Source organism: Dendropsophus ebraccatus, chromosome 11, assembly GCF_027789765.1.
Source record: "Dendropsophus ebraccatus isolate aDenEbr1 chromosome 11, aDenEbr1.pat, whole genome shotgun sequence".
Classification (NCBI taxonomy): domain Eukaryota; kingdom Metazoa; phylum Chordata; class Amphibia; order Anura; family Hylidae; genus Dendropsophus; species Dendropsophus ebraccatus.
Window position 1 is genome coordinate 61937127 of NC_091464.1, and position 16630 is coordinate 61953756.

Here is a 16630-nt window from a genome sequence, read left to right on the forward strand (position 1 = left end):
CCTCCTTTTTGAGATGATGGAGGACCAATGGGATCACCTTTCCTATGGATAGAAGATAACTCTTCTAGAAGGGAAAATCCCTTTAAGGGTCCTAAAGCACAGATGATATATCACAGTTTCTTCTGTGACACAACCATACAATATGATATCAGAGCAGAAAACAAGACCATACATTTCAGGGTACCTCAAACTTTATTTCTTACATAAAAAAATACATATAATGGAAAAAAATAACTATTACCATATCAATAGGTATTAAGGTCAACATCAGAAAGGCTTGGTGGTTGGATCTACCAGGGGACAACTTTCTTGTCGCTGACCAGCTCCCCATAGGGTGAATCCGCTGAAACGGGGAGAAGAGCCAAATATACCGGGGTCACCGCACCTTCATCCGGGGACTTGGTGGCAGTAGGACCCGCCATATCAGTTCTCACCCACCCTGGGCAGCAGGCATTGAGGAGAATGCCATCTCCTTTCCTGGTCTTCTTTAGTTCTCGCGCTTGAATTCTAGATAACACTGTGACCCCGATTTTGGACACCCCATAGGCAGTGTTTGGCCAGCCCCTTTCTTGATGGATTCCGTTCTTGGCATCTTCCACAAACTTCTCCATGAGGTTCATTAGCTCGTCCTCTGTGATGGTGTCGCTGCGGAATTTCTCCTGGAGTTCGGGGCTGCACTTGGCGAGAGCGAAGGAGCTTGCCATACTGGATACATTGATAACTCTTCCTGTCAGAGCAAAAGACATTACGTTAAGCACCATCATAGAGAACTCGTCCTACAATTGAGCCATCCACATGTAACATATTAGGACTACCTAACACTTGCCACTAGTGTAAAGTTGGGTGTTTCTCTTCCCTGATGCTGTTGGTTCCTATAGATATGAAATACTAGGGGCCTATGGCAGCTGCTTATCTACCTTGGGCCTCTACAAAAATAATATGGGGGAAATGGCTATCATATAGTAAGTATTGACAAAAACATATATAATAACCACTGAAAGTGTATAGCTGCTGGAAAAGCTTACATTGTTCTTCTAATATTAACACGTTATATACCCATACCATTGCTATGTACTCACCATTTGGCTTAATAAGTGGAAGTAGCTCATTGTAAACATCCTGCGTGCCAAAGAAGTTGGTCTTCAGAGTAATTTCAGCTTGGGTACCAAATGGGGTTGTGTCAGCAACTAAGAAAATGGAAATAATAGAAAATTTAGGCCATGTTTCGATCAATTAAAGGGATATACCCCCCAAGAGCCAAAAAAAATAATAATGAAATGCTCCCAAACCTAGCTGATCTTGCTCACCAAGTCCCCCTGAGTATTTAAAGCCATCTCCCATCTTTATAGCTGACACCGTTCCTGAGTTACACTTTTTTCTAATATCTGGTTTATATGAAAGATGGCACTGGCCTGGAAACTACGTTTCCCATCATGCTGTGCTTGTCCCTGATTGGTCCCTTTGTACCCGCCCCCTTAGCTTTGTTTGAGGCCCACTGCTGTCATTACTGCATTGCACAGTAAACACAGTTGCAACAGAAAAAGAGCAGCCCTGACGGAGCAGATCAATCCCTGACTATAGGAATTAGTGAAATCATTATAGAATATAGTATTATATACCTTCAAAGCCTTTAAACACCTCCTGGCATTATACTCCTGCAACACCTCCTGGCATTATACTCCTGCAACATCTCCTGCATTATACTCCTGCAACACATCCTGACATTATACTCCTGGAGCACCTCCTGACATTATACTCCTGCAACACCTCCTGGAATTATACTCATGCAACACCTCTTGCATTATACTCCTGCAACACTTCCTGGCATTATATTATGAAAAACCTCCTGCGTTATACTCCTGCAACACTTCCTGGCATTATACTCCTGCAACACCTCCTGGCATTATACTACTGCAACACCTCCTAGCATTATACTCCTACAACACCTGGCATTATACTCCTGCAACACTTCCTGCGTTATACTCCTGCAACACATCCTGACATTATACTCCTGGAGCACCTCCTGACATTATACTCCTGCAACACCTCCTGGAATTATACTCATGCAACACCTCTTGCATTATACTCCTGCAACACTTCCTGGCATTATATTATGAAAAACCTCCTGCGTTATACTCCTGCAACACTTCCTGGCATTATACTCCTGCAACACCTCCTGGCATTATACTACTGCAACACCTCCTAGCATTATACTCCTACAACACCTGGCATTATACTCCTGCAACACTTCCTGCGTTATACTCCTGCAACACCTCCTGCATTATACTCCTGCATTATACTCCTGCAACACCTCCTGCATTATACTCCTGCATTATACTCCTGCAACACCTCCTGCATTATACTCCTGCATTATACTCCTGCAACACCTCCTGCATTATACTCATGCAAGACTTCCTGGCATTATATCATGAAAAACCTCCTGCGTTATACTCCTGCAACACCTCCTGGCATTATACTCCTACAACACCTGGCATTATACTCCTGCAACACTACCTGCATTATACTCCTGCAACACCTTCTGGCATTATACTCCTACAACACCTGGCATTATACTCCTGCAACACCTCCTGCATTATACTCCTGCAACACCTCCTGGAATTATACTCATGCAAAACCTCTTGCATTATACTCCTGCAACACCTCCTGGCATTATACTCCTGCAAAATCTCCTGCATTATACTCCTACAACACCTGGCATTATACTCCTGCAACACCTCCTGCATTATACTCCTGCAACACCTCCTGGAATTATACTCATGCAAAACCTCTTGCATTATACTCCTGCAACACCTCCTGGCATTATACTCCTGCAAAATCTCCTGCATTATACTCCTGCAACACATCCTGGAATTATACTCATGCAACACCTCTTGCATTATACTCCTGCAACACCTCCTGCATTATACTCCTGCAACACCTCCTGCATTATACTCCTGCAACACCTCCTGCATTATACTCCTGCAACACCTTCTGCATTATACTCCTGCAACACCTCCTGCATTATACTCCTGCAACACCTCCTGCATTATACTCCTGCAACACCTTCTGCATTATACTCCTGCAACACCTTCTGCATTATACTCCTGCAACACCTTCTGCATTATACTCCTGCAACACCTCCTGCATTATACTCCTGCAACTAGCAATTACTCCTGGGCTAGTAATTACTACTGACCAACAAGCCCACTATAATAAACATTGGTAGCGATTGGTGCTCTACATGCAACCAAACACTACCAATGTCTATTACATTACTGTAATGGCCACACAGTGTTCATGGGGGAAGGGGGAAGGGACAGAGGTCGGAGATAGAGGGGGCACATAGTGATGATGGAGGGGAACCAGATGTAGGTCGGAGACAGAGGGGGCACACAGTGATCATGAGGGGGAACGGGACGGAGGTCGGAGGGCGCACACAGTGATCATGAGGGGGAACGGGACGGTAGGGGCACACAGTGATCACGGGGGGGAGAACGGAACGGAGGGGCCACACACAGTGATCACGGGGGGAGAACGGGACGGAGGGGGCACACAGTGATCATGGGGGGAGAACAGGACGGAGGGGGCACACAGTGATCATGGGGGGAAAACGGGACGGAGGGAGCACACAGTGATCACGGGGAGAGAACAGGACGGAGGGGGCACACAGTGATCACGGGGAGAGAACAGGACGGAGGGGGCACACAGTGATCACGGGGAGAGAACAGGACGGAGGGGGCACACAGTGATCACGGGGAGAGAACAGGACGGAGGGAGCACACAGTGATCACGGGGAGAGAACAGGACAGAGGGGGCACACAGTGATCACGGGGAGAGAACAGGACGGAGGGAGCACACAGTGATCACGGGGAGAGAACAGGACGGAGGGAGCACACAGTGATCATGGGGGGAGAACAGGACGGAGGGAGCACACAGTGATCACGGGGAGAGAACAGGACGGAGGGAGCACACAGTGATCACGGAGGGGGTAAGGGGATGGAGGGAGCACACAGTGATCATGGGGGGAGAACGGGACGAAGGGGCCACACACAGTGATCACGGGGGGAGAACGGGATGGAAGGGGCAGACAGTGATCATGGGGGGAAAACGGGACGGAGGGGGCACACAGTGATCAAGGGGGGAGAATGGGACGGAGGGAGCACACAGTGATCACGGGGGGATAAAGGGATGGAGGGAGCACACAGTGATCATGGGAGGAAAACGGGACGGAGGGGGCACACAGTGATCACGGGGGGATAAGGGGATGGAGGGAGCACACAGTAATCATGGGGGAAAAACGGAATGGAGGGGGCATACTGTGATCACGGGGGGATAAGGGGATGGAGGGAGCACACAGTGATCACAGGGGAGAACGGGACAGAGGTCGGAGGGCGCACACAGTGATCATGCGGGGAGAAGGGGACACGCAGTGATCATGGGGGGGGGAGATGTCGGAGGTAGCACACAGTGATCATGGGGAGGGACAGGACGGAGGTCAGAGGGGGCACAGTGATCACACAGTGATCATGAGGGGGAACGGGATGGAGGGGGCACACAGTGATCATGAGGGGGAACGGGACAGAGGGGGCACACAGTGATCATGGGGGGGAACAGGACGGAAGGGCCACACACAGCAGTCATGGTCAGCAGACACAGGGCGAAGAGAGCCACAGTGATCGGCTGAATATGTAGAGAACCAGACTGTGCTCAGGGGACTGACACAGCACCATACACACTGCTCAGCTGCAGCATCAGCCAGGGGTGTAGAGAGCAGCAATGATCATGGTGACGGTGGAGGGGGTTTGGGGGATAGAAAGCCATAAAGTTCCAACCAGGGGATGGGGAACAGATACAGAGAGCCGCACAGTGATCAGCATCTGGCGGGGGGTTTGTAGGGGGGACGGAGACTAAGAGAGCCCCACAGATATAAGCTGCTGCAGCGGCGTGGGGGGGATTTGACAGGGAAATGAGAAATAGAGCCACACAGTGATCAGTGGCAGGGGAGAGGGGGGGGATGCAGAGAGAGAGACACATTGCTTACTGGAGACATGTGCCTTCCTTCATTTCAGTGGGCAGGGTTATAATCACTAACCCGGCCCATTGAAGAGACGGAGGACACGTGATGCCGACACGGAGGATGGGGGCCAGGAGCATAGAGCGGTGTGGACACCAGTTAGCTCATTTTTTACTTCCAGCGGGAATGAGAAAGCAGAAAAAGCACTGAAATGGTGCAAAACACATAATTACATGCTTTGACCAATATGTAAAGCTATGGGTGGGCTATAACATTGTTAAAAATTTTTTGGGGAGGAATACCCCTTTAAAGGGGTTGCCCGATAGGAAAAAACTTTTTTTTTTAAATGGGCAGGCTGTCCCCTACTGCTGTGATTCTTATGCTCACTATGTCCATGCTGATCTCCAAATCCAGGTCCTGTCTCAACAAACAGGAAACGCAGCCAGTGATTGGCTAAGCAGATCGGTGCTTGTTTACATTATTTTTGGGCCGTGTAAAAACTTGACAGCCCCTTTAGAGGGAAAACCAGGGACAAAATTAGGTCGAGTAATCTGAATGGGCCCACTACAGGAATCCCAATGTACACTGGCAATGTACAACCGAAATTTGGTGTGAACCCAGCCTAACCCTCACAAGGGGACAGGGCCGTATTTACCACTAGGCACCCGTGGTCCGGTGCCTAGGGCAGCACCTTGCAGGGGGGCAGCACCAGGGAGCAGGGGGACAGAAAAAACTAATTTTTTTGTTTTTATTTTTTTAGTTTCCCTCCTCCCGTTCAGACTTGCCAGTAAATCTGATGTCTTTTCCTGGGGGGTGGGGGGTATGGCGGTATTGGTCAGGTCTGGTACCGCCAATAGGTGCGTGAAGATGGGGAGTCTTCAGGTTTAGTGCCTAGGGCAGCAGCAGCTGTTAATACAGCCCTGCAAGGGGATGTCGAATTTTCCACAGGGAATCCTTAGGTTACCACCTAAAATGTAGCAATGACTTGGTTAATAATAATAATAATAATAATAATAATATTTATTTGTATAGCGCCAACAGATTCAGCAGCGCTTATTTAAATATATAAATACAATACAGGTTATACAATAAAAAAATTAAAATAATATTAAAAGTACAGAATTAGAGAGCTGCTCTCAAGAGCGTACAGACTAGGGTTACTGGGAGTAACACGAGGGGCAACAAGGGCTTTATTCATCGATGTTCCAGTCATTGTACATAGAATCTCAAAGTCCCTATAGCTGATTGGGCGAGCCAGTCGCAAGCCATTTTCTGAGCTAAGGTAGCAGATACAAAGCAGATGGCACCAAAGAGGTTATAGAGAGGATGCAAAGGGAATAGCAGAGAGGGAGACGAGATTAGGAAATGTTATAGGCGCATCTGAAGAGATGAGTCTTCAGGGCATGCTTGAAAATGGGGGTGTTGAAAATTAGTCTGAGGTCTTTGGGTAGGGAGCTCTAGAGAACTGGTGCAGCACGAGAGAAGTCTTGGAGGGGGGAGTATTCCCATTAGCATGTCATGTAGAAGGGTAGAGGACACCTGAATGCTGTACCAGGGTGGTAGAATGAAACCAAATTTATGAAACCAAGGGCCAGTGCTTTGAGTCCTTTTGCAAACAGCAGACTGGCAAAGGTCAGAGTAGGCAACAGACTGGTAGAAGAAGTCTGTAATACAGTAGATTGGTGAAGGTCAAGGTGTAATACCTTTAAGACATATTAGGAGACAGGGATTAAATCTGACAGTAATGCACATTATTCATGTCTCCACACACAGATCTGCAGCTTCTAGTTCCTGTCCCATGTGCTCTACTCTTAAAGAGACAGGAATGCTTACCATAGTTGTGGGCCACTCTAGGAAAATTTTACAGACGTTTCTATATTTCTTAATTTAAGGATGCATTCATACATCCAGGATCTTCTGCAAATTGATGCATTTAGTTACATTGATATCTGCAGCAGATCCTGTATGTGTGATGCATCTTTAGCACATCAGTAACCCTGTCTGTAATTGCAGACCCGCAACTGTGGACAGGATTACGAATGTGTGCCAGTAACTGTCCGCATTTGCTGGGACACACTGTCACATAAGTAACACGGACGCACTATGGATCATGGCGCCAAAACGTATCCATAACAGCTACAGATGTATATGGGGCCATATGAACTGCATGTATGATATGATGTGGGACAGGGGCCATAATGTTACATGATTCATCTGAATATAAGAATTTTTAGGATCCAACTAGCACCACATGATGGAATAATATGCAAGTTATACAGTTAAAAAACAACAAACACTTTCTAGAGCAACAAAGAACGTTTACTAATGCAAATCTAATTCCTAGGTTAAAAAAGAGGGACATATAAGGGGTAAAGAGGGACATGGGTCAAAAGTAGGGACTGTCCTCCAAAACAGGGACACTTGGGAGGTATGGAAGTCACTAATACAGTGGACTGGTAAAAGTCAGGGTAGGCAGCAGACTGGTAGAAGAGGTCAGTAATACAGTGGATTGGTGAAAGTTAGGGTAGGCCGCAGACTGGTAGAAGAAGTTAGTAATACTAGCTGGGTTTGTTAACAAGATTAGCAGGGAATCCTTTCTCAATATAAATAGGGGTACCGCATCTCCTTTAATAATATGGGACACACTAAAGGCATATATCCGAGGTCTCCTCATAAAAGATATAAACACTTGTAAAACTAAATCAAAACGTATTCATGATTCGTTACAGAAAAGGGTGGTGGACACGGAACGGCGGTTTATTAATAGCCCCTCGGAAATTACGAGGAAGGCATGGGACGAGGCCCAAACAATTTTTAAAAAGCACCTAGAACACGCTGAGGACAATAAAGGTTCTTTCAAAAGCTAGCATATTTTGAAAGTGGGGAGAGCACGGGTAGGCTGCTCGCTAGAATAGCCTCAGCACAAAGGGGACCGTCATTTATATTGCAATTGAACGGATCGGATGGTGAGTTAATTACCGGGGATGGGGACATCCTGCAGGCAATGGTGTCGTTTTACAAGGAAACTTATTCCTCTACATTGTTGCCCACTTCTAGTGAAATAATGGAGTTTGTCTCTAACATTGATCTCCCTTCCCTGACACAGGCACAGAGGGAACAATTAGATGATCCCCTGACGGTGGAGGAGTTGGAGGGGGCGTTACAAGACTTTCCCAATGAACGCTCTCCTGGGTCGGATGGTTTGCACAGTGAATTCTTTAAATTACACAGTGAGTGCCTATTGACACAACTTTTGGCCACCTTTGACTCCTCCGCGGCAGAGGGAATATTGCCTGCCTCTATGAGGGAGGCAATAATAGTCCTCATTCCGAAACCGGGCAAAAACTTGCAACAAATGGGTTCATACAGGCCAATCTCACTATTGTGCGTATACATCAAAATCATAGCCAAAGCGCTGGCCAATAGACTGATTCGGGTTATCTCGGGTTTGGTCCATGGAGACCAGACTGGATTTATGCCTGGAAAATCCACTGCAGATAATATAAGACGTGTATTCTTTAATTTGCAGGCGCCAGATGAGGGGGGGGGGGGAGGGGCGGCGGGCGATGCTCTCACTCGACGCTGCCAAAGCATTTGACAGCGTCGAGTGGGAGTACTTATGGTGTGTGCTGTCTCACATGGGATTTGGTCCTAAGTACATTTCATGTATTAAACTACTTTATACCGAGCCATCTGCACGGCTCAGAGTGAACGGTCTGCTGTTTGAATCGTTCCTCCTCCAACGGGGTACTAGACAGGGGTGTCCCCTCTCCCCGTTTCTTTTTGCATTGGCTATTGAGCCACTGGCCTGCATGATTCGGGCCTCAAATGGTATAGTAGGTTTTGGACATAGAGGGATTGAGGACCGCATCGCACTGTACGCTGATGATATGCTCCTGTTCCTGAGAGATGCAGTGAGTTCCCTACCACTAGTCATGGACCTTCTTTCTGTATTTGGCAGGTATTCGGGGTTGACAATCAACTGGGACAAGTCGGCGCTGCTGCCCTTGGATGCTTCCCCGGAACAGTTCCGGCTGTTGGATGCAACTGTCCCTGTTGTTTCTCAATTCAGATACTTGGGGGTGCAGGTCACTTCGGATGTTTCTAAATATCTTTCACTAAATCTGTCTCCTCCCAAAGGTAAGGTCGGCTAGTAAGATAAAGATATGGCGCAAGCTTCCCCTATCGCTTGTAGGTAGGTCTAATTTAACAAAAATGATACTGATGCCGCAGTTTTTGTATATATTGCACAATGCACCAGTATGGGTGCCTATGACATACTTTAGTCGCATTCAGTCCTTGTTCCGAGAACTGATATGGGATGGGAAGACACCTAGAATTCGGTTAGACACGTTACAGAGGGGTAAAGATCGGGGAGGATTGGCGGTAACCAACCCTTACCTATATTATTTGGCTGCGCAGCTTCAACAGCTCAGAGGATGGGCAGGATCAGGGAACATGGCTCCTACGGGCGTACTGTTTCAAAGTGTGGCTGAGGGGCGAACTCCTATATATTTGCTAGAAATAGCGTCTCAAACAAGGCCGCCGGATGTGCCTCTCCTGTTGCCTATGCTTAAAAAGGTCTGGTCGCAGGCTAAATCTTTCTTAAACTGTACGTCTTATACTAAATATACCCCACTGTGGCATAATGCAGATTTTCCTCATCTGTGTACTCTAGATGGGTTTACCTTCTGGGATACAAAAGGGGTGCATACACTTTCACAACTGTATAGTGAGGGAACCCTAAAAACATATGCCCAGCTCCAGGTCGACTATGATCTACCACACTCTGCCTTCTACAGGTACTTGCAACTACGACATGCCTTGGAGGCACAGTTTGGTGGGACTCCAGTCACCATATCCACACCGCCAATATTAGACACAGTTCTCACTGCGTCAGACTCTACAGGTCTGATATCTCTAATATATCAGGAGCTGTTAGAGGCCTACCTCTCACGACGACCCCTGGTGGTTAAGGAACAATGGGAAGTAGACATAGGCCCAATAACTGACGAACAATGGACAAATATACTTGCCCTAACTCCCAAATTGGCTGTATCAGAGACACACAGATCCTCTCAATTGTTCTTACTACACCGAGTGTATAGGACACCCAAGTTTCTGCATAGAATTGGTGTGCGTGCTGATTCCAATTGCCCTAGGTGTGGCTTAGCTGACGCACATATTATCCATCTGATGTGGAGTTGCACTGAGCTGGAGGGTTATTGGAGGGAGGTTGTAGCCCTCATACGAAGGGTGTATGGAGTTGATGTGCCAGTGGAACCTAAAATGTATACTGGGTCTGATACCTGAGGAAGATGAGCCTACTGGTATTGAGTTAGCTATATGCAGAATTCTATACCAGGCACGTAAATTAATTGCCCGTCACTGGATACAGGCGAGTGCGCCCACCATCACGGAACTCGTAGCCAGACTTAATGAGGTTATACGTTTGGAAAAAGGGGTGTATCAGAAAAGAAAGGCATCCAAGAAATTTGAAAGTATATGGGGCCCCTGGCTCGATGCACCTGGTATACCGTCTAGAAATCTTAGACGCAACCCAATGGAAGCTCTCTTATCATTGTCAGACCAGGCTGCGTCAACTGTTCGCCTTGATGGGACAAGGGGAGGTAGAAGAGGTACTATACGGTAGATGACTGGGTTCTCCTGATGGTGGGTGCCTTGACTGGACTGCTGGGCTCAAGCTAGGGAGGCTCATACCCAGGTCTTTGAACATGATACTGTGCCTTATTGTTCTTTAATGGATGACACTGCGGAGAGTTGCACTTTATGATCTCATTTTTATGATGATAGTTTTTCTTTGTATAGCCTGACCAATGTTGTTGCCTTCATACAATTATTATTTTCACTTTGTGATAGGGAAGTTGGTTCGGGGGAGGGGGGGGAGGGGGGTTGGTACTTTAAGATGGGTGGGGGGAGGATGGGGGGTCTGTTTTGTTTGTATGTTTAACAAAAAAAGGCACGCTTTTTGTGTGTGTAAAATACTGTTAATAAAAACAATCTGATTTAAAAAAAAACACAAGATTAGCAGGAAACACCATACTTTAGCTGGAGTAGGAACCTAATGGACCTTATTGCTAAGGCCCAAAGTGATAGGACAAAGTCCTTTATAAAACCCAGATGTCTGGGTTGTTAGATGGCAACTGTGACAATTGTCACTACTGGCCTGAATGCTTGCACATGCTTACAAGACAAAAGAAAAGCATAACAAAGCAAGAAAATAGTAACAAGCAGAATACTGCATGACATGCATACAAAGTAATAGTCCTATAAGGTTCTATGTGTTGTACAATGGACTCCTTCTATATACTACACAGACATGTACAAAGAAATAGAAATACAAAGACATAGTGCTATAAGGTTCTATGTGTTGTACAATGGACTCCTTATGTATACTACTCAGACATGTATAAGAGCAGTCCATAGTGATGGTGGATCATTCATTTATATGGAAAAATGGAAGATAGACCCAACTCTGGTACTCAAAATTCCCTATTAGAGTACAGTATAAGACTGTTCAGACTTTGTAACATCTTATATATAGTCTCCAAAGGATGAATTCCGGGTATTGCTGTGTAACTGTTTATATGGGCATTTATATAGTAGTTGTCCCCCCTATCTCTGTACTGTATATGGGATTCTTGAATTAATGGCATGTCTTCACAAGCACTGTACTCTGTAGCTGCTGTTTAGGCGATATATAGTCCCTGCATGTCTCACACAAAGCATAGGAACAAACAATATAGATGATTCTGGGGGAGATTTACTCTCTCTTTTATAGGTATAGTGTCCTCCATCTGGATACTCGGCACAGTTTGCCGTTAGATGGTTGTGTTTTATTCATGATACATAACTTCCTTACTGTATACATGACAGCTACACTGCAGTTATAGGAACTGCACTGGGTGAATTAATTATATTGTTCTTATGGGCAATTCATGGACAAGAATGGTGTAGTTACATATGTAGAAACACATGGTCCAGACATTACTCATTAAGAAGTTCAGGCCCCATAATTACATACCTTTAAATGCTATAGCAGCATTATTGATGAGAACATCCAGACCGCCATACTTTTCCTTTAGGAAGTCCCGCAGAGCCTGGATACTGGTCAGGTCATTGATGTCCAGCTGATGGAAGAGCGGAGACAGCCCCTCACTATTCAGGGCCTTGACAGCTTCTTCTCCAAGCTTAGGGTTCCTGGCTGTCAGATACACATCCCCCTTAAACTGCTTGCACATGGCCCTGACCACAGCCAGCCCAACTCCCTTATTCCCCCCTGTGACTACTGCAACCCGCACCCCGGCCATGCTGAGAGCTCTTACTATGTGCAGGACACAGCTAGAAAAGTTAGTGGCTCCTGGTATTTATTACAAGAGCTCCACCCATAAAAGAACATAAAGACATCCTATGGAGTAAGTTAGACTGATAAGACTAATAAGTTACTGAATGTCGAAAATCTATTGACGTCTAGTGTAAAAAAAAAAAAAAAAAAGGAAGGGCACTAAACTACTATGCCATACTATGTCACTGTGACTTTTTTTTTTTTTGCATTCCACTTTCTATATAAAACCTTCTATCCTGGCGTTTGAGTTTTCTTATATAGGTGACAACAGGTATTAGATTTAAATTTATATTCATGCAAGCTCATACTTTAAGACTGAAACTTCATATTGGCTATCACCCTCAAGCAGTTCATTGGTTTACTGTCCTTAGACTCTTAGACCCTAATGTACTGTTTCCATCATAAAGTACACTCTCCTATCATGACGTAACAACACAATAGTTGGAATGACGAGTTGCCTCTTAGATGAATATGTTGCAAAATGTATGTGAGGTCTTGGACAGTCTACACACACCTCTAACATATCTTTTAGGATATGTTCACACAACGTAAATTTTGTATTAATCACGGCTGTTGTTGCCGAATTGCAACAATGGCCATGATTAATAGAAAATTTATGTTGCATTGCAGTATATGGAATCCCAGACGGAGTGTATACAGATATTATCCCGGAATCCCTATCAGCCGCACAAAACTGACATGTTAGTTTTTTGGGGCCGCTATTCATTTTGCAGCCACACACAGATGCGCCCGCATCCCAATTCAGCACAAATGAAGTTCATCTGGCTGGTACCGCAGTACCGGCCTGGATGATCTTCACTGACACTGACCATTCTGTGATGCAGCCGGGTTACAGAACGGCCAGTGTCTTAAAGCATGTAAACCTGGCCTTAAAGGGGAACTCCAGCGCTGATAAAAAAAACAATCACTCAATCATAAACATAGTTTTTACACTTACCATCCCTCCTGAGTCTGTCTCAGTTTGAATTTCCTGCTGTTTGCAGGTCCCTGAAGCTCCAGTTGGTGTCTTCATTTTCTTCTTTACTTCCTGGTTTGGGCTTTCCCATGATCCACTTTGTCTCCTGTGATGTCTAACTAACTGATGTAAAACTGTTAGATGGCTTACATCTTGCTCAGCCAATCAGAGCTGAGCAACCTGAGTCATTTGACAAGGGGGCTGGCCTAACAGTGGCCATGCTGACAGGCACACTTTACTGTGTGGGTACTAGTCTTGAGTATCTTCACTGAGGTAATCTTTAAGGGTGGGTTTAATACAACATAAATATACTTCTACCTCTGCAGGGTACAGGACTTTAGGTTAATTTGTTACACAAGAGTTATTATGTCTCTAGGCCCATCCTGGAACCCTGAAAGGTCCCAGAAGTGTTGAAGGGTCCTTCATCAAATTTCTGAAAATGCTCTGTTAAAGGGGTAGTGCAGCGTTTAACATTTATTCACTAAATAACACACATTACAAAGTTATACAACTTTGTAATGTGTGTTATTTAAGTAAATGGCCCCCTTCCCCGTATTCACCCCACTCCGGAAGTATGGTTCATTATACTCATCGACCCCGGCCGCCATCTTAGGTCGACAACGTCATCTTCGGGAGGTTGGCCAAACCGCTCCAACCTCCCCTCACGCCGGCCCCCCTCTGCCGGGTCATCAGCTGCTCAGCCGCGATTGACTGAGCATAACTGTGCTTATTCAGTCGCGGCAGAGCAGATGATGACGCGGCAGAGGGGGGGGGGCGGCATGAGGGATGGCTGGAGCGGTTCGGCCGGCCTCCCGAAGATGACGTTGTCGACCTAAGATGGCGGCCGGGGTCGACAGCAGTTAAGTAATTATAATGCACCACACTTTCGAGGTGGGGGGGAACACGGGGAAGGGGGCCATTCACTTAAATAACACACATTACAAAGTTGTATAACTTTGTAATGTGTGTTATTTAGTGAATAAATGTTAAACGCCGCACTACCTCTTTAAGCTGGCGATTTTTCGGCCGTTAGTTATCTCTCCTGTCTGCTTCCTGTCCTTCCCATACACAGGAACATTCAGCATGACCAAGCGTTCCTGTGTTCTTTATAAGGAGGAGGTAAGCCGCAACAAGAGAGGTCTTGCTGCGGCTTGTCTCTCCCAAAACAAAAGGGTCAGGTGGTGATTCTCCATCATGTCTAACCCTTTTCTCCACCAACATCATCAATCGTTGGTCGTTTGGAAGAGCCTTCTATACTTTAGGGCCCTTTTACACAGAAAGATTATCTGACAGATTATCTGCCAAAGATTTGAGGCCAAAGCCAGGACTGGATTTGAAAAGAGTAGAAATCTCAGGCTTTCCTTTATGACCTGGTCTCTGTTTATAGTCTGTTCCTGGTTTTGGCTTCAAATCTTTGGCAGATAATCTTTCTGTGTAAAAGGGCCCTTAGGCTAGGGAGGTTCTCTGCGGATTGTTCTGAATGCAATGTAATGTAACAGTGTGTATATATGTAACCTCATTTACTATGGGGCCCTGTGGAGGAACACTGTAGATGAATAGAATGACATTCCCACAGACTCTTCCCAGAAGAGTGAAAGCTGTACTACCTGCAAAGAGGGAACCATCAATATAAATTACCAATTTAGAATAGAATGTTATAAAAATTCCTGGACATGGTATGTATAGGTGTCCATATAGTGCAATTATACTAAGAGCTTCTTTGTTACTTACACACAGCTAGGATGCATGGTGCTAGAGCTCTATTAAACATTCAGCAGGGAAATTTCGGAAAGCTGAGATTGTTCTTTATTTTGCATGACTGTTAATTTAAGGAAGAGAGATGCCTTAAAGTTCTATAGGGTAGGTCTATAGAAGGTAAGTGTAGGCTGGGTGAAATATACTCCTATGTAATCATAATAATTTATCAGCTCATAGGACACACATCACAAGCTGTCTTCAAAATCGCTTAGTTATAATGATTTTGCAGAATTAGGTATTTGCTGACTCATCATGAGTTAGGGTACAAACACACACACCGTATACGCAGCAGATACGCAGCAAATACGCAGCAGATTTGATGGTGCAGATTTGATGCTGTGTTCAGTTATTTAGATCTAATCTGCTGCGTATCTGCTGCGTATCTGCTGGGTATTTGCTGCGTATCGCAGCAGTAAATACGCTGCGTATACGGTGTGTGGGTTTGTACCCTTAAGGTGAGTTCAGGCATGGGGCACCACTGATCATGAGAATGCACCATGGCTGTGTACCCTTCTGAGTTGGATCCTAGCCCCCCAGGTGTGCAGAGGTGTGCAGAGATTGGGCTGTATAGAGGTTACCTGTCAGGTTTCTGGGGTCTACTGTGCAGGGTAAAACAGTGAAAGGGACACAGCTCTAGACACTACTGCTTCCCTTGTTTGCATTGTTGGCATATCCTAGCAGTAAGAATGTGGTGTCCTACCAGGGTGTTACTATTGGTTACACCCTTCAAAAAAGCCTGTACTTATTGTGTGGTGATGATGGTAGTGATAAAGTTTCGCCACTAGATGACGCTGTATTAAAAATGTGTATCCAGATTCTGCACGACTGAAATGTTTGAAGGGTTATTGTTTGTATGTCAAATGGATCTGCGAACCTATGGGAATCTGTTCTTCTTCTCTCCTATCACCTCTCTCTTTACTTCTACTATTGCACTCTTCACCCACTGACAGCGCACTTTAGATACGCTGAGGAAGGAAGTCACATGGGTAGAGGAAGTGTGTAGGTCTTTCGTGCTGGACATTGTAGAGGAAGGATGCAAGCCCGACAGCTCCCTACATTGGTTCTCTCCGGGCCCTGACCCTCTGCCAGGTCCCCTAGTCTGGTCAGTCTTAGTTAGAACCCCGTATAGGTAGGACGTCAGACAAGACACAGCTAACAGTTTTCTTCTCAGTAATGCCACACAACACTATGCAGTGTTAGACCCCCTTCAAGAGAGGACAAGTCAGAGACAACCTCAACCCACACCGTGGACTAGGAGAGTCACAGAGCAGGACAGTATCCACAGACAGCAGTAGGCTAGAAACTGATCCGGATAAAGCAAAGTTGCAAAAACCTAGGAACTCTATCTTGCAGCGTGGTTGTCAGCAGGGAACCCTCAGCATTCCACTCATCCCAGGTAACAAGGTCTGGGCCACAGGTATTCTCTTCTTCTTCTAAGTATTCTACCTCATTCTCCAACATTCTGGCAGAGGACAGTACTACTTGGGTTCAGACTCTCATGACATCCTCCTCTCTG

The 16630-nt window shown here is 45.8% G+C and overlaps 1 protein-coding gene across 1 annotated transcript; it reads right to left on the reverse strand.

Moving 5' to 3' along the window:
• Window positions 1-266: 266 nt before the first annotated feature.
• LOC138767484 (carbonyl reductase [NADPH] 1-like) lies at window positions 267-12365 on the reverse strand. Its single transcript, XM_069945004.1, has 3 exons — window positions 12060-12365; window positions 1080-1187; window positions 267-727 (listed from the first exon to the last, which is right to left on the reverse strand). The coding sequence occupies exons 1-3, from the start codon at window positions 12343-12345 to the stop codon at window positions 291-293; spliced, it is 831 nt and encodes a 276-aa protein (XP_069801105.1). The 5' UTR covers window positions 12346-12365; the 3' UTR covers window positions 267-290.
• Between the last annotated feature and the right edge of the window lie 4265 nt (window positions 12366-16630).

Bases quoted from the DNA above. Each gene is read 5' to 3' on its own strand.
- LOC138767484 (XM_069945004.1), bottom strand. From the start codon at position 12,345: ATGGCCGGGGTGCGGGTTGCAGTAGTCACAGGGGGGAATAAGGGAGTT. The intron at 1,188-12,059 runs GTATGTAATTAT...CCATTTTCTTAG, and splicing joins TGCTGCTATAGCATTTAAAG to TTGCTGACACAACCCCATTT. The intron at 728-1,079 runs GTGAGTACATAG...TTGCTCTGACAG, and splicing joins TCCACTTATTAAGCCAAATG to GAAGAGTTATCAATGTATCC.